The sequence below is a fragment of the Moschus berezovskii genome, chromosome 25 (genome assembly GCF_049115385.1).
Source record: "Moschus berezovskii isolate FMDL1 chromosome 25, NW_MosBer_1.0, whole genome shotgun sequence".
In the NCBI taxonomy this organism is placed as follows: domain Eukaryota; kingdom Metazoa; phylum Chordata; class Mammalia; order Artiodactyla; family Moschidae; genus Moschus; species Moschus berezovskii.
Genome location: NC_142484.1, coordinates 10,978,672 through 10,996,869, shown reverse-complemented (window position 1 = coordinate 10,996,869; position 18,198 = coordinate 10,978,672). Strand labels below are relative to the sequence as shown.

The 18,198-nt window shown below is 54.1% G+C and overlaps 1 protein-coding gene across 2 annotated transcripts in view; it reads right to left on the bottom strand.

The window, feature by feature from the left end:
* VWCE (von Willebrand factor C and EGF domains) overlaps positions 1 to 14,611 on the bottom strand; it is a 32,231-nt gene extending 17,620 nt beyond the window's left edge. For both annotated transcript variants that reach the window (XM_055415796.2, XM_055415797.2), the window contains exons 1-11: positions 14,371 to 14,611; positions 11,582 to 11,676; positions 11,370 to 11,459; positions 10,898 to 11,026; positions 8,503 to 8,619; positions 6,382 to 6,498; positions 5,356 to 5,484; positions 3,732 to 4,174; positions 3,556 to 3,649; positions 2,027 to 2,109; positions 299 to 386 (exon numbers count right to left, since the gene is read on the bottom strand). In XM_055415796.2, the coding sequence (XP_055271771.2) occupies positions 299 to 386; positions 2,027 to 2,109; positions 3,556 to 3,649; positions 3,732 to 4,174; positions 5,356 to 5,484; positions 6,382 to 6,498; positions 8,503 to 8,619; positions 10,898 to 11,026; positions 11,370 to 11,459; positions 11,582 to 11,676; positions 14,371 to 14,480 (1,495 nt within the window). In that variant the 5' untranslated portion in view covers positions 14,481 to 14,611. The remainder of the gene's footprint in view (positions 1 to 298; positions 387 to 2,026; positions 2,110 to 3,555; positions 3,650 to 3,731; positions 4,175 to 5,355; positions 5,485 to 6,381; positions 6,499 to 8,502; positions 8,620 to 10,897; positions 11,027 to 11,369; positions 11,460 to 11,581; positions 11,677 to 14,370) is intronic.
* Positions 14,612 to 18,198: the final 3,587 nt, after the last annotated feature.

The window sequence follows — 18,198 nt, the reverse complement described above, 5'->3', positions numbered from 1 at the left end:
TGACCCTATGGACTGCAGCACACCAGGCTTCCCTGTCCATCACTAACTCCCGGAGCTTGCTCAAACTCATATCCATTGAGTCGGTGATGCCATCCAACCATCTCAGCCTCTGTGCTTCAGTTCAGTTCAGTCACTCAGTCGTGTCCGACTCTCCGCGACCCCATGAATCACAGCACGCCAGGCCTCCCTGTCCATCACCAACTCCCGGAGTACACTCAAACTCATGTGCTTACTCCCCCTCAAAAAAAAACGTACTCAAAGTACACCCCTCCACCCCCACCTACCATGCCGTCCTTACCTGGGACACAAGTACAGCAATCCGACTTCGGGGAGGCCTGGCAGGGGTCAGGGGGACACTCGGGGGAGATGCAGGACACGTTTCCAGCCTGGGGAGGTGAGAGGTGGCATTGAGGGGGAGGGACCATCAGGCCCGTCAGAACCAGCTCGCTCCCTATTTCACACCACCCACAGGACTCCTCTCCCACACAAAAGTCTCCTAAAGGAAGCCATCCAAAACCTTTAAATGCCACCATGGACACAAAGGGACGCAGGCAGGGACCCAGTAGCAGGGTTTATTATGGGGTTCATTTCCAATATCCCCCTTTCCAAGACGAGGGGCAGAACAGAGAGCAGAGCAAGCCGCCTTCCTCATGAAAATGGACATGCCTAGACCCCCATAGTACTGTTCCCCATGGCATCCCCCCATGGCACTTCCCCACCATGGCATTGCCCCCCTTTGATTACCCCCATGGTATCCCCCCACGGCATTCCCTCCCATGGAACTGCCTCTCTATGGCATTCCCTCCCATGGCATTCCTCCAGTGGCACTACCCCCCATGGTACTGTCCCCCACAGCACTTTCCCCTCCCATGGCACTGCCCCCTATGCCATTCCCTCCTATAGCATTCGGAAGCTCTTGGAAGGATGCTAGGCAGTGAGGAAGAGGTTACTCCACGTTCCTGTGCATCTGAGTTTTGAACCAAGTCACTGATATTGGCCAGAGAATTAAATTTAAAACTCAATTTTCAAAAACTGAAGCTAAGACGAAAAAACGGCCCCCAGTTTTGGAGTCAGCCAGACCTGAGGCCCAGGGTCTGCTCCTCCTACTTTGGGCAGAGCATATCATCTCTCTGAGCCTCTGTCTCCCTACCTGTGAGAAGAGCCAGGGCTGTTGAGGATCATGTGAGATGCGATCAAGCACAAAAGTGCTTGGTCACTGCAAGGGTGTGGCACATGGGAAGGGCTCAGTAAGGTGGTGGCAGTGGTCCATGTGCCACCCCGCCCCCATGGTACACTGCAGCCCCGTCATCCCGGCCAGGCTGGGGCCACTTTTAAAGATGATCAGAGGCAGTGAGGATTGGTGGGCAGAGCCTAGGTTTGGATGCAGACAGACTTTGGCTCAAATTCCAGCTCTGTCACCTCCCAGACTCAGTCTTTGCATCTGTAGAATGGGGACAGTAAAGCCACCCTTGAAGAGCTGCCAGGAGCCTCAGGTGAGGAACTAGATGGAAAGTACCAAGCCCCCAGACTTGTGCACACTGGGTGCTCGTGAGCCAGTCTTCAGGACAGCACCAGATTGCATCTGGCACATAGTAGGAGCTTAATAACTATTCTTGTAGTGCACTTGCCTCTAGCAAAACACTAACAAGCTGAGTCTGGTAACGAGCCTTCTCCCTCCCCGTGTGGACACCTTTATTGTGCCGGCAAATATTTTGCCTGGAGAGAAAAACAGCCTCCCTGGTAGGAAGTTTCCGATGGAGTACCCTCCCCTCCCCTTCCCAGACAGATGGACCCTGTTTGCCTGTTTGGCTCTTTTCTGCTCAGCAGAAGCCTCTCTGAACCGAGACTACCGCCTTCCCATCCCCCACGCTTTTCAATGTGACGAGTTCCAACCCAGATCCACAGCCTGAGAGCTCTCCCTCCGTTCAACGAGCTCGCCTGTAACATCCCGTCTTCCCCTCTTCCTCTAAAACCCCCAAAGGTTAAGAAAACACCCAAGAGGCCTCAGGAAGCTTGGGATGCTCACCAGACAGACACAGATGGTGCAGTTTTGGTTAGGAGGTGAAAAAACGTCCCCTTCAGCCCGGACGACGCCACTGTGAAAACAGCCTTTGAAAGACAAACAGGAGTGGAGGCATCAAACCTCTTCAAAGGAGAGGAAGCTGGAGGTCTCGTTCCTTTTCCAGGCATAACGTACCCGGAACCTTCTCTCACTGGCTTGGATGCCTCAGCAGTGGCCAGATCTAGGTACTCAGAATTGCGGGGTCCTAAGACCCCTGGAAAACCACAGGAGACACCCACTTACGGTGCCCTGGGAGGGTCCTACTCATGTCTGATAAGCCCAGAACTGTGTTGAAAGTATGGCCCTTTATTCCCATAAAGCAAGAAAGGCAGCCACAGCCCCAGGTTCCAAACCTGGCCTATCACCTGAGTGGCCTTGGACTTGGATGTCTCACTTAACCTCTCTGGGACTCGGCTGTCTTTTTTTGTTAAATGGAAACACCACCACATGCCCTGCAGGGAACCTGGAAGGAGCCGCAACCTCAGATGTAATGTAGACAGCAGTTGACATTCAGGGCTTAGTACACAGTAGAGACACAGTAAAAGATCGCAATCATCATGAAGAAAATCAGTCAGCTGCATTTTCATCGTCACCCTTAGAAAGAATTTTTCACTGCTGTTCACAGTGCAGCAGCATCAGTATCTTATCACCAGGAGGGTCATAGAAATGCAGCAGCTCAGGCCCCTCTCTACATCTTCTGAACGAGAATCTGCATTTTCACAAGATCCCCAGCAATTCACGTGCATGCATGTGTGCTCAGCTGCTCAGTCGTGTCTGACTCTGACCGCATGGACTGTAGCCCACCAGGCTCCTCTGTGCATGGAATTCTCCAGGCAAGAATATTGGAGTGGGTAGCCATTCCCTTCTCCAGGGGCTCTTCCTGACCCAGGGATAGAACCCAGATCTCCCCCATTGCAGGCAGATTCTTTAACCACTCAAGCCACCTGGGAAGCCCGAAATTCTTGTGAAGGGTGAGTTTTAAAGCACTCTGCTGAAGGATTTGTTAAGATTTGAGGTCTTTATCTAACAGCAATGAAAGCAAATTTTAAAAATTGTCAGCAGATAGTGGGAGGGAATCAGGAAAGTGATACAACTTATGAACAATTACTCTTCCTGCAGTTAGGAGGGGGATTGGGGCAGGGGAGGGGACTGCAGGCTGGGTCTGGAGAAACCTGCTGAATGAATGAATAAAGCTCAAAAAAAGGATGTCCTTAAGATGAAACCTTCCCCTTGGGAACACAGATACCAGTGGTTCTCAAAGTGTGGCCCCTGGACCAACAGCATTAGCTTCACCCGGGAACTTGTGAGACATGCAAATTCCCAGGACTTATCCTACACCTGCTAAATCAGAAGCTCTGGGGGCTAGGCCCAGGGATCACCCTTCAGGTGATATATCAAAGTTAGATAACTGTCTTTCAGTTGCAGAAAGGCAGGAAAAGGGAAGAGGCAGGACCCTGCAGGAAACTCATAGCCTTCCCTGGACCAGCTCCTACCTGAACACGATGGGCAGCACCCTCCATCTCTGGAGGGAATCGGGTGGGAGCAAGCAGCTTCACACGTCACCTTTTCACAGGTCACCTTCCCATCCTAGAAGCAGAAACGGAAGTTCCAGCCACCACGAGGCCACAGACACCAGACCAGGGAAACCCCAAGGACCCCTCACACCCACCTCACACCGGCACTGGGAACAGCCAGGCTCTGCCCAGCGGCTCCCTGACTCATACGTGGCCCCTAGGTGCCAACAGGCAGAGGGTCCTGGCACCAGCCGTGTGGTCTCAGGGCCCCTGGGCAAGGGAGGCGTCACCGCCATCTTCTCCTGGAGTTGTGCGGGAGATCTGAGGGTTCCCAGCAGAGAGGGATGCGGCACGGGGGTGGCCACCGGGGTGGACAGCAGTGGCGTCGGGGCAGAAGGGGAGGATGTGGGCAGTGTAGGCGTGGGAGGTGGTGGTCGTGCGCTCCTGACTCCAGTCGGGGGCCCCGGAGCCCCGGAAGGAGGGCTGTGCCCAGGGGAGAGGGCGGGCCGGCCTGCCTCTGGAAGCAGCAGAAGCATCTTAGGAGGGTGCTGCAGAGGCTGCAGAATGGCAGACGGGGCCAGCACAGCTTTGGGGAAAGCTGAAACGGAAACACAGAAGGATCTGGAAGGAGGCAGCAGGGGCAAGAGGAGATTTGCGGGGCGTGGACTCGTGTCCACTGTCACAAGGCACTGACCGTCTCTGGGTCAGTTTCTTCATCAGCAGGATGGGTCGAACACCGCCAGTTCAACCTCAGACTAATGGGGCTGCAGTGACAATCAGGAGAGAAGATTGACGAAAAAGTACCAAACGAGCAGACTGAAGTTACGAATTGGTGATGCTGGCGGTCAGAAGCTTCGGCCACTGCCAAATCAGAGTCTTCTCCCTTCCCCTCCTCGCTGGCCACAGAGGAGACTCGGGATCCCTGAAGCCCTCAGGGATCATCCCAGGAATGACCCTTCCCTACTTTGTCCCGACAAGTTCGCAATGTGTCCCCTGCTCCCCAACCCAGATGGGGCTTCCCACGAGGAGATGCTGAGGCTCAGGAGAAGGAAGAGCCCAGGGTCCTCTTCAGTCCCACCCCAAACAGGCCAGCTTACAAGATGTTGCCTCCCCCAAAACACACACACATTCACATACACGCTTAGGAAAGTACACATTTCCCTGCAGATGGACACCAACTGCCCAACAGTCTGGAAGAGAGATCTGACCAACATGAGAGAGAGGAGGCTAATGTGGGGCAAAGGTAAGAGGAGAAAGGCAGAGTCACAGATCAGAGTGCTCCCAGGAGAAAACAGGCTGGGCAGGGAAGGGGAACCTGGGTGGCCAAGTTCAGCCCAACACGGGCAGTCACACCATGGAAAACTGGCCCCGGGACTAGAAAGAACACCTTGGACATTGACACGATATTACACAGACGTTTACAGGAACACTGTTAAAGCATGGCAGAGAACTGACCCCACACCGTCCAAAGTGTCCCGAGGAGCTCAGGTTACTGGGACTCCTACATCAAAGGCTTCTCTATCATTGATTGTTTTTTGGTGGGTTTTTTTCCCTTTACTATTTGGGGGAAAACAGTAGGGCTGGGGAAACAGTGAAAGGAAAATAAAAGAAAGACTGGGTAAAGAGGAAAGAGACAGTATGAAAGGTCGATGGCGCAAATAACAGATGAACTGAAAAAGAGTTCCTGGGGAAGGAAGAGGCACCCTGCCTCCCGGGCTCAGGGAGAGAGAAGGGAGGTGGGGGCGGGGCCTAGAGCCGGGGGCGGGGCCAGGCGCTCACCTTCACAAGACACTCGGTCAACCCGGAGCCTGAAGCCAGGTCGGCAGGTGCACAGGAAGCTGCCCACGGTGTTGTGGCAGGAATGGTGACAGACTCTCCTCTCCAGGGGCCTCCGACACTCGTTTACATCTGCGGGAGAGCCTCGCTACCGACGGCTGCCTTGTTGGGGCTACCAAGTCATCTTTCCTCCATCTCTTAGCCCAAAAGACCGGGGAAGTCTCCCTGCCATATTCTTATGGGGTCCTTCCCTGCCCCAGGGCGATGACGTGACTCAGATGTCTGGGAATGGGGCTGAAGTCTAGTGCTGATCCCCTTGGAAGGTCTGTACATTCAGTAGGCATTTAATGGATGCACCAGTGACTCACACTCCAGCACTATGCAGCAATGATTAAGTGCTGGCTGGTGGGGATGGGCCCTCACTGGGAATCTCGGCTTCAAACCCTCCACCATTCCAGTGTTGGACATCGGGTGCTGTGGGCCCTTCTGAAAAAGAGTCTCAAAAAAATCACTGCACTGCTCAGGGCAGGCTTCAGGACAAACACCCAACTCTGCTAGAACAAGGTCTTTTTTCAGGCCCATGGGACCCCACCTTCAACCCATGAGCCAAGCTCAAGCCAAACATGCCAATCCCTTTCTGGAAATTTCTGCTAATGGGCTGAGAAAACAGGGGTCTCCTTCTAAACCAGAGGAACCAAGACATAACGTGCTTTATTTACCAAGGGGAGCAAAGGCAGCCAAGAAAATGGGTGAGCAGAGAGGAATCCTTGGGGTGTATCTGGGAGAGGGTGGAAGAGAAACATACAGGATGAAAGTGGCATGTGGCCAGGAAAAGTCCAAGACAGGGTCTTCCATTAGGAGCCACGCCAACCCCACGGAAAGGCAGGCTCTGAGCAAAGGCTCAAGCGCTTGCAGGCTCCAGGGAACCAAGGAGGTCCAGACTGTTGACCTTTCCCTGTCCCTGGGCTCACCCTGTCGGTCTTCCTGATTGGCAACTAACTATGAAGACAACAGGGTCCCTGGCCTTACCTACACAGGAGTGCCGGTTTCCATGGAGATGGAAGCCAGTTCTACAGGAACACCTGTAGCTGCCAATGCTGTTTTTACATCTCTGCTGGCAGGGGGTCCCAAGGCATTCATCAGTGTCTGGAAGGGAACAGGACATGGCTGGAGCTCATTTCCCCGTGGGGTTTTGGAAACATACAGTCCTCTCTACCTACCTCTCTCATCACCATCAGCTACCAGACTCTTTACGCCTCTCCGCCTCAAAACCCACATCCAGTCTGTCAACTCCTAAGTTCTCCGTGGACCAGCACAATTTTCTCCACCTTCACTGCCACATCCTAGCCCAGGGCACCTTTGTCTCTGGTCTGGAGGATAACAACGGTGTTGTGTGTCTCTCTGCCTCTCCTTGTGCTCCTCCCAAGCTACCCTCTACACAGCCTCCAGGAAGCTCTGACCGAAGGGTACCTCTGATCAAGCCACTTTCTGCTTAAAATCTCTCCAAGGCTCCCACAAGTACTAATGCTGCACCATAGCTCATGAGCCCAGGGCTGCCTTTCCAAGCTCCCTGCTTCCCCCTCACCTTTACTTTGGTCTAAATCCTGGCCATCTTCCAAAGGCACCGCGCTCTTGTGGGCCTCCTCCTTGACGCACGTTCTATCTGCTCAAAATGTTTTCTCATCTTGTCTGGCTGGAAAACTCCTATTCATACCTCAAAACCCAGCTTCTATACCACCTCCTCTGTCAAAGCCTCCCCAAGCCATTGTTTGAAATTGGGAAAAAACTGAAAATAATCTGCATATCCATCAATAAGAGTACTGGAGTGGCTTGCCATTGCCTTCTCCGATCAATAAGAGAAGAGTTAGTAAACTATGAGATATTTGCACTGCAGAGCACTAGGCAGCAGTTGACAAGAATAAAGCAAATCTGTTGACCCTGATGTGGAAATATCTTCAAGATGGGACTGTTGAGGGGGGAAAAGCAGATGGAGCAGATGGTTCAGATCTCAGCTCTAATATGATCTTGAGCAAATTAATTTCTTTAAACCTCACTATTCCTACCAGGAAAATGGAAATAAACAGTACCAACTTCATAGGACAATTCTGAGGATGAAATGAGAAAATGTGTGTTAAGTACTTAACATGGTACCTGGAACACAAGAGTTGAATAACTATTAACCCCCACAGTCCCTGAATTTCTTATCCTTCTATCTCTATAAGGGCACATGTGTGTCTGTTCACGTACTGGGGAGAGGCAGGCAGGGCACTCATCAGATTGATGACCAAGTGCTATTCAACTGCATTCTCTCCAAATTCATGTATGGAAGCCTTAACCCTCAATGTGATGGTATTAGCAGGTGGGGCCTTTGGGAGGTAGATGAGGTCCTGAGGGTGGGGCCCTCATGATGGGATTAGTGCCCTTAGAAGAAGAGCCATGGGGACCTCACTGAAGAAGCTCACTGTTCTTCCCCTTCCATCAGGTGGGGCGCTGAAGGACAGGATGCTTTCTTACTGGCTGTGTGTCTCCAGAGCCTGGTCCAGCACAGGGGCAGGTGGTGACTATCACAGCATGGCCTCCCACGTAACACGCCCCAGTATGTCACAGCCCCGACCCCTCAGCCCTCCCCATCTCAGTGGCCTCCTCGCTCTGGTTAGTCTGCTCCGCCTGCCCCTGGCCCTTCCCTCTGCCTCTCCCTCCCCTTCCCCCGACCCTGCAATAATGGCAGCAGCAGTTTCTGCTGAGTCGTGGTCCAGAGCAAAGGTCCTAGTGTCAGACATGCAACCTGACTCCCCCTCCTCCTGCTGTCAACTGGCCTTGGGCAAGCCTCATCCATAAAGTGAGGATAAGAACACCATCTCCTGGAACTTCCCTATTGGTCCAGTGGTTAAGACTTTGCCTTCCAATGCAGGGGGCATGGGTTCAATCCCTGCTTGAGGAGCTAAAGTCCGACATGCGAAGAGGTGCAGGAAAAAAAAAAAAAAAACAGAGAAAGAGAGCAGCATCTCGCTTAGAGGACCGTGGAGAAGGTGACATGCAGTCTTGCCTGGAGAGCACAGGCTGGGCCTGGAGGGGCCTCGAGGTCAACATCAGAGCCTAAAAGTGGTGGCGACAGCACGCAGCATCAATGCCCCTCCCAGAGCCACTCACCTTGGCAGCTGTGGCGGTCCGCAGACAGCTGCATGCCCGGCCCACACTCGCACACGAACCCGCCTTCTGTGTTCACGCAGTGGCCCTCGCAAGAGGAGCTTAAACATTCATCTATGTCTGGGGAGAGAGGAAACACTCTTGCACAGCTCACTCTGAACATGTTTTGGATGTGGGGAGGGAGTGCATCCCACGAGGACCCTGAGCCCACATGGGGCATGCCCCACTGACACTCCAGGGAGAAAGAAGTCACTAGGTAAATATTCTGGATTTAGGGACACCCAGTCCAAGAAAGAAGAGGCCATGGGGCCAGGCCTCTTTTGACCCACACAGAACAGATGACGGGAGAGACTGGTTGAAATAGAACCATTTCCAACAGTCCCACCTGCAAGGCAACCCCAAAAAGGCCAGGGGAGTGGGCAGGAAGGTTGATTAAATTCCCTTTAGTTCTTGTGCAGCACCGCTGGCATGCAGTGGACCTGGAAGGGATCTGTCGAGGATATAAATGTGACCAAGACACGGTGCTGGCTCTCCAGACAGTTGCAGCCTGAGAACACAGGAGTCATGACGCACATCCACGAGAGGCCAGTGTGGGGCAGGGGTTATGTATGTGCCCCACCAGGGACTGCCCCCCACAGCAGGCATGTGATGGAGGAGACAAGGGCTAAGAGGACCAGGTGGCATCAAGAAGGGGGCTGTCGAGTGGAGCTTCCAGGAAGCACTGGGAACACAGTGGAGGAGTTGGGGGGGCAGTCTGGTGGGAGGTTGAGTTGGAGAGGTGGTGGGTTAAGGTTCAGCTGTGGGGCACAAAGGAGCCCCCAGCCTTCTGTCCAGGGGGGCCAATAGTGCTATGGGGAGGTTCAAGCCTGGGGGGGAAGGGGCTGAAAGACAGAAACCCCCCCAGCCAGTTTCAAAGCATCCCTTCCTATCTCAGAACCATAGGGACCTACGAGGTCAGCTCCTCCCACTCCAGTCTACTCCGCCCACCTGAGTCTCCCTTCCACCCCCAGCCCCCATGCCTCCTGGTCCCCTCCATTCTCCTCTCTTGCTCTTCCCACGGCAGGCACCTTTGGGACTATGCCCATTTCCTCTGAGACATCCACCCTGACTCACCCGATCCTACCCCTGTGACTCCCCGGCCCTGCACTTGCTTTGCCATTGGTCAAATCTGGCTTTTCCTTAGTCCAGTTTGCCTCTGCAAGGATAAATGTGTCTGGAAAATACTTGAACCTTCCGAAAAAGGCGGGGAAAGGGGTGGGGGAGGAGTAAGCACCAAAACTCCTTCATGGGACCTTTGACCCAATAGTCTTCCTTCTGGAAATAATCAGAGGCCGACTAGAAGCCACTTTACTGCAGCATTATTCATAGCAGCCGAACACTGCAGACAAGCTAAGGATGGATAGCAGAGAAGCAGGTACTTAGATTACAGCAGCCAGATCTGCAGCCATTAAAGTGATGTTGTAAGGACTACTAATATTTCCTGCTCACAGCACAAAGTGAGAAAAAGAACAAACCGAAGTGATAGATAAGGTATAATCCCAATCCTATAAAACAGACGGAGAGGCATGCCTGACACGCAGTCACACACACACACACTCCCAAATACACACACACGTAGACCAAGGGAACAAGGGCAGGAAAAAAAAATAACTTCATTTTAGTAACAAGTATCTCTGGGTAGGAACTTCTGGGACATGTTTATTTTCACCTTTCTACCCTTCTTTTACTTTCCAAATGTTCCAAAGTAAGTTATTTTTTATTTTTATATTCAGGGGAAGAAATGTTTATTTTCACAAAATGTTAAAAAGGCACAAGGGTGGTGGCGGGGGATGGCTTTCAAGCTCTCTGGAAAGACAAGTAAGAAGCTGGTCACAGTAGCATCTATGGGGAAGGTAACAGACTTGGTCTGTAGGAAATTTTTAAAATCATGAACAAATAATACTTTTACAAAATAACTATTGAGTTTCTCTTGCCTCATCGTTCAAAGGTCACATTCTCGAGGGAGCCTTTTGTGGTCCAGCCCACCTCCAGCCCCAGTTCCCTGTGTCCCTGTGGGCCCTGGCGCTGTGCACTCCTCCGGTGACGGTCCCATTAGGTGGGATTGTCAGTGGCCTCACTCATCTCCCTGCACCATATCTTGAAGCAACATATGAGCAGAGACCGCCCACATAACCCCAACCACAGGTCAGTTCCTGGTCCCTAGGACATGTTTGATAGGTATTTGTGGAATAGCCAAAGGGGCAGATTCCTTGTGTTCACTGCCCACCTGCCCACTTGCAGACTTCCAAGCTGCTCCTAGCTCGGCTTCACTCCAGCATATTCTGGGAGACTGGCCTCAGAGGACACGGAGGAGACCCCCTTCCCACTCGCCCCTCCAGGCTGCTCCCAGGCCTCTCACCGGTACACCTGATGCCAACCGCTGTCTCGGTCATGGAGAAGCCCACGGGGCACACTCGGGCCACCTCCTGACAGCCGCCGTGGTTACAGGTGAGGTCACAGCCGTATTCCCCGCAGGGTCCGTGAGCTTCTGAAACAATCACTGCACCTGTGAGCATGCACCATGCGGCAGTCCCAGCGGCACTCCCCCCCTCCCCCCCCCCCCCGGCTCCTCCTAAATTGTGTGGGGAAGGGGGCCCTGGAGGCAAACAGGACTGAGTTTCAATGCAGCTCTGCCACTTACTGGCCACGTAACCCTGGGCGAGCCACTAGCTTCTGCGCCTCGGTTTTCTCATCTATAAAATGGGAATGAGAATGCCTACCTCATAGGGTTGTTTGAAAGTGATGCGCTAGGGCACAACTGCCCAGTGCCTGGCACAGTCTCAGTGTAAACAGAGCTCTTCCCATCAGCCAGGGCCCGCGCCCCCAGTTACCTGGGCAGGTGGGCCCTTGCTCTCCGTCCTGGCAGGAGCAGACGTTGGGAGCGATGCAGACGCCACTCCCACAGCCAAAGGAGCAGAGGGCTGAGAGGAGAAACACAGGGGAGGGAGTCGGGGCTGGAGCCGCCCACTCTGCCCCTCAGGCCAGCCCAGGGAAGGCGCACCCTGCTGCGGAGGACGTCTGGGGCACAGGGAGAGGCACTTACGCAGGGTGCAATGCCCACTGCCCATGGAGGGCGCCCAGCCAGGGCAGCAGCCACTCCCGAACCCCGAGAGGCAGACGTGCGGGCCCAGCCGGCGTCTGCAAGAGAGGAGAGTACCTTCCGTGTTCTGTCCTGGGAGTCGGGGGAGGATTCATCTCCTGGGCAGTGGAAGCCTCCCAGCCAGTCAGTCAGTCAGTCAATCAACACTTTGGAAACCCCCACCTCCACCCACAACGGACAATGAGAAGTTTCCAAAGAAAAATGACCACACGGTCTGTCCCTCCTGGAAGCAGGACAAAGGCCAGGTTGTAAGAGAACAGACAGTAGCTGCCTGTAGATGCCTGTCACGTGGACACCGAGCAAGGAAGGCCCTCAGAGCTGAGAAGGGAAGACTGCAATGGATGAAGAACCCCAGGGACAACAGCCGCAGGGCCTTTGCACTTGCAGTTTCCCCTATCAGGAAGGTTCTTCCCCAAACACACACACACACAGCACCCCCTTTCCTGTAAAACTCTCTCTGCTCAAGTCACCTTCTCAGAGAGGCCCTACTTGTGCACCCTTACCTCACTTTATTCTGCTTCATAACACTTATTTCCTGGGACACTGAATTATTGGCTTGGACAAAAAAGTTTGTTCCAGTTTTTCCATAACATCTTAAACTTTTTCGCCAACCCAATACTCACTAGTTTGTTGACGTACTCATTCCCTGGCTCCCCTACCATACCCTGAGGACAGGGGTTTCATCTTTGCGCTCAACTCTGCACCAAGGGCAGCATCTGGCACATAGTAGGTGCTTAATGGCAGTTGAGGGCAAGGTTGAGAAGGGATAACAACGGAAGATGGGGGAGATGGTGAAATGTCATTCCCCAGGTGACATCTCTGGGAAGGGGGAGAGGGCGCCGGTGGGCTGCCCAAGGGATTGAAGGGGAACCCAGTTTACCCAAGGCTGGGTGAGGCGAGGCAGTCCAGCCATGAACAAGCCATTTCCTCCACCTTCAAAGGGCAGACAAGGAACCATGTATAACAACAAGTGCCACAATGTTACAGGCGAGGGGGGCCCGGGGAGCACAGGAGTGGTTTCCTCAGTTGAGGCTGGAGAGAGAATGAGGGCAGCCGGTGGGAGTGGAGGAATGTTCCAGGCAGGAGTGGCATATGCATGGGCCTGGAAGGGGTCAGAGACGATGACAAGAACTGGTTCTGGGCTGGGCAGAGGATGATGAAGTCCAGCCTAGTTTGAATTAGGAATCCTAGTCCAACAGAATAGGGACAAGAAATCTCCCCCAACAGTGTTCTACCCTAGACAGAAGACTGGTGGGAATATACTGCCAGTCTCTATGGGCTTCCCTGGTGGCTCAGGGGTAAAGAATCCACCTGCCAGTACAGGAGACGCAGGCTTGATCCCTGGGTCAGGAAGATTCCCTGGAGAAGGAAATGGCACCCCACTCCAGTATTCGTGCCTGGAAAATCCCATGGACAGAGGAGCCTGGAGGATTCCTCTGGGGCCTTTGGGACCCCAAAGAGCTGGACACGACTTAGAGACTAAATAACAGCAATAGGCAGTCTATAGAGCATCCAGGACGTGCAGCAGGCACTGGGGGCACGGATGGGAAGACAGTCTGCTCTTCTGGAGAATAATCTGTGTCAAAAGTGACAAATGTTCTGGAAAGGGAAACTCAGGGCACAGGGCAGAACAGAAACGTCTGCAGAAAACTGTCCCTGTAGCCTCCAAAAGCTTTTTCCCTCTCTTAAGTCATCGCACAAGAAGGGGCCCTGGAAGGGGGTGGGGGGTGCGGCAGGGATGTCTCACCCGCTGCCCTCGCGGGAGAGATTATGGCAGCAGCCTGAGAAGGAGGCTCCTCAGATGGGGCTCTCAAAGGGACAGGGGGACCACCAGAGCGGCGGATGGAAGGATGCCCGGGAAGCCACTGGAGCCTCATCCTCAGGTGGTCAGGGGCCGAGGGCAGGCGGTGACGGGGAGACAGGTGGCAGGCAGCACGGCTCTGACATGCCGGCCGAGCGGGGCGGATCTGAGCGGGAACTGGCGGTGGCTGCAGAACACACGTGCGAGTTGCGAGCCCGGCGGGGCCGCCCCGCTGCGCGCCTCCCGCCCCCGAGGCCGTGGCCGTGGGCCAGGCCGCCCGCTGACACCGTGTTCCCTCGCTTTGAGCATCACGCACACACGCGCTCCGCCTGCGGCGACCCGGCCCTCCCAGGAGGAGACACGAGGGGAGGGAGACATCAATCGGGGAAGAGCAAAGGGACAAACACCCCACCCCCGCCCGCGTGCACACTGGCAGAAACCGAAACATAACCTAGAGAGACCCCGGCGGTTCCAAGGTCCACGGCGGGCACAGAGCCGGGACACGGGCAAAGCCCCCAGCAGCGGAGCGGTCAGCGCTGCGGGGCAGGCCAGGCACTGCCTAGGCAGAGCCACGGGCACGTTTGGGAGCGAAAAGTCCGCCAGTCCGAAGACCAGCTGGTATGTCCCCGGCCCCCTGGCCATGGATCCGAGCCCCACGGTACTCAGAGGGGCTCACCTAGCGTCGGAGTCTTCGGTCTCCCGCCAGATCCCAGTCAGGACAGCCCCGGCAGGGGCGCAGGACGGCCACCCGCCCGGACCACAAGCTGCTGTCCCTTTGTCCCGACTTCCCGGGCTCGCCAGCGCCGACCGTGCCACGGGGAGCGGGGAGGGGGTGCCCGGACCCGCGGCTCCGGGACGCCCCTCCGCGCCTCCCGGCCCCGCGCCGGTAGCGCTCTGGCGGAGGCGCAGGGGAGGGGTGCGGAGCGCTTACCTCTCGGCCCCGAAGTGCCCCGGCGCCTTCCTCCCGGTGTAGCCGCGGGCCGGGGTGCCGGGCAGCAGGAGCGCGACGCAGGCGGCCCGGAGGAGCAGTCCGGCCCACATGACCGGCGGCGGCGGGTCCCCCCGGCTCGGCTGGGCTCCGGCGCCGCGCGCGGGGGAGGGGGCTGCGGGCCCTCGCCCCTCCTCCTGGCGCCGCGGGGAGCGAACCAGCGAGCCCCGAGCTGGCACGCGGAGCCGAGCAGGGGGGCTGGGGACGCCGAGGGGAGGCGCCGGGGGCCGCGAGGGGACGCGGCGTACGGCTGGGGGTCTCTCGCACCTCCAAACGAAACACACAAAAGGCAGCGGCGCCCGCCGGCCCGCCGGTGGCCTCCTGGGGAGGCGCGGAGCCCGGGGCGGGGGCAAAGATCAGGGACCCCTGGGGGCGGGGTTTCGTCCTCGGCCCACACCCCCTGCCTGGGTTTGGGAGTCGGCTTCCTGCGAAGGGCTGTGGGCGTCAGACGGAGGCCCGGGGAGGAAAGAGACTCCGGGAACAAGGCTGGAGGCTGCGCGCCCCGGGAATTGCTGGTCGCGATGGAGCCCGAGATACCTGTGCTATGCGAGAAGGTGGGACGCTGGGCCATTTCGCCACTGGGCACTTCTAGGCTAGCCCGCAGCCTACCTGCACCCTAACCCTCCCTGGGTGCGCGGGTCAGTGGGTTACCCTGCTCCCTGGTTGGGGGCGCTAGCGGCTCTTGAACCCACAGGCTCCCCTTTTCCCCTTCAGCCCCAGGCTAGTCAAGAGATGGTAGGCAGGGAGGTGAGCAGGTGGTGGACGTAAATCAGAATCATCCAGCCGGGAGAAAGCTGAAAGGCTGACTAAATTCTACCTTCAGCTTTGGGCAGGAACCTCCCCCTCGTACCCAGACCCAATCAGTCCAGCTTTTACTTAAACACTTGCGGGGATGAAGGTCTCACTACCTATCAGAAGGCAGCCCAATCCAATTTTGAGTAACTCCATTTGTTGGGAAGTGTTTCCTTCCCAGCTAAATAACCCCCTTGCCTTTGGTTCTGCCTGTACAGTAGCCCTTCCACTGGCAACCTCAGCCTGTCACTAAGGTCCTTAACGTTGGTGGCCACAAATGAACACAATGCCAACAGTGGTCTGGATTCTTGCCTCCTCCCTTCCAGATGCCATACTTGTATTAACACAGCCTGATATGACTTGGCCTTTTTGACAACCCAATGATGCTGTCAGTTCCTTACATAAAATTTACAGTAAAGGGAAGCCTCCGGTGCTCTTTGTTGTCATGTCTTGTTGTTAATGAACACAAACTGCTAAGCCGATCTCCTTACCTGAACTTGTATGGCTGAGTTTTTGCAGATGTTCAATTTAGGGTGGTTACTTCACCCTGCTGGAGAAGGAAATGGCAACCCAGTTCAGTATTCTTGCCTGGGAAATCCCGTGGACAGAGGAGCCAGGCTATAGTCCATGGAGTCGCAGGAGAGTCGGACATGACTTAATGACTAAATAAGCTCATCATGTTAGTTTGACCCATCTGAGCAAGATGTTTTCAGCTAATAGGTTGCCAAAATACTCTGTATTGGAAGATGAATGCTACTTCCATATTTATGTCCATTCTGAGTCCTGAGGACGCTCAGTCTTAGGGCATCTTTCCTTTATGTTAAACATCCAAAGGTGCACTTCCCCCTCTGCCGTTCAGACTGCATTCCTCACTACCACTCACAAAGTGCTTCAATGCCCACTGTCAGTGGCCTCACAGTCAGAAATCTAGCCCTGAAATCATTCTTTAAAAAATATTTATTTGGCTGCACTGTGTCTCAGTTGTGGCGTGTGGGATCTAGTTCCCTGACCAGGGATGGAAGCTGGTCTCCCTACTTTGGGGGTGTGGAGTCTTAGCCACGGACCACCAGCGGAATCCCATAGCCCTGAATTATTAAATAGGGATAAACAGAAAAACCTTCCTTCATTCGAGCCTGCAAAATCTATCACACCACCATCCTTATCATTCCTATCTAGACCACCATCAGTGTCAAATAGGTGGTCTGTCTTCCTGGATCTAGAAGCTACCCACAAATTCTCAACACATTTGCACAGGTCATTTTTTTTTTACACACCTGTCACCCTTCATGCCATCTTCTCCCATGTTCCAGCACACCTCAGCTACCTCCTTTCTGAACTTGACTACTTTATGGAGTTCCAGCCCCTCCATCTCACCATGTAAGTCTGGAAGACTTGGGTCAGTGGGCAGCCGCAATGACCAAGATGTAACTTTGTGTATAAAGAAAATCCTTACCTACCCTCAACAGGAGAAGCCCAGGATATTTAAATCTGTAAATTCCTACTGGTGAATTTTGAAAGAAACAACTTTCTAAATAGCCCCTGACATTTCTTTCCTGTTTCTTTGACCTTATAGCATTCACCTTGCTTGTCATACCAAGTTCACTTCTTCAGTTTGGTTTTCACCATTTTCTGTTTGTTTTGTTTTGGTTTGTGTGACCTCGAGGCTTCTCAAACTTTGGACCCGGAGAGCTGCTCACTTAAAATCATTCATCCTCAAGGACCAGTTTGGGCCCATATGGTTCCTCAGTATTTCCTCCCTGATTCTGTGGCTTGTGGCTGCTCAGTAACAAAAGGGACCCTCCACCAAGGGTGGAGGATTCAAGTTTTGTTGGCTGTAGAAAGGAGGCCTCTGGCTTGTGACCCTTCCAAATGGTCATGTGATGAGTCAGTGTTTCTATTATTCTCCCAAAGGTCCGTTCGTGCAGAGGCCGGGAGTGAGGCGAGCTCATCAGCGCCTACATGGAGAGGAGCCATTCCAGCTGGCTGCAGCAAAGCTCCAAAGGCAACCTTTCACCCCGGGAGAGGTGATTAATGGTTTTAAGAGGGGATGTGGGAGTGTGGCAGCAGGATGTCAGTTTCCAAAGGATTGCTGGAATTCAATCCGGAGTGAATATACCCAAGATTGTAGGAAACAAAAAGCTGCAGGCACTCTGGTTTCCAAAGTCAAGACTGACGCCACCAGTAATAACCTTCTCCTGAACATGGCAGGTCTCCGCAGCTGCAGGTCAAACCACTGAGAAGCACCAGAATAATAACCCCGCCACATTCTGTTTTTCTCCCATCTAGGATTAAATTTTTTAAATAATCACAATCTGAAGGTCTTTGCTTGCCTGCCTCATTAAAACTGGTCTCTGGCATGGGGGCAAGCCTTTTCAATTCAAACCATGACTTGAAGAATTCAAATCACAGTGTTGAGTTTCAAGTTCAAACTGTGGTTTTTGAGAGATGATTATTTTTTCCCTTAAGACCCTTATCCTCCACCCTCAGAAACCCCAGGAGAGTAAGGGGAAAAGAACGGTAATGAAACTCAAGGAATGCCTCCAGGGAAGGAAACTTACTCCCAAAGACCCCCAAAGCAGAGATGCTTCCTTGCTCTCTTCCTTTTAAGCTAGAATCTCCCAAAACCACAGTTTGAACTTGAAACCACAATTTTCCTGACACTGTATCAAAGGCTGGTCTTAAAGGAGCCAGCCAATATGCCTGGGATCAACCCCGCTCCACTGTTGGGACAGAGCAGCCTTTATTCCCACTGGATCACTGGTGGAAACGTGGGCCCGGACACTCTGACCCACTGAGCTGAAAGAAGACCGGCTCTGTTTGCTGAACAGAAGGGTGAACCCTAAATGTGCCCTACTCCTGTATTTTCAAATCTAAGACACCAAAGGTTTACTCAATGAAACCAGAGGAAATAAAATCTGAATCCAAAGGGCATGTGGCAACAGGCAGCTGGGAGGAATGTGAGGAGCAGTGCCTAGGGGG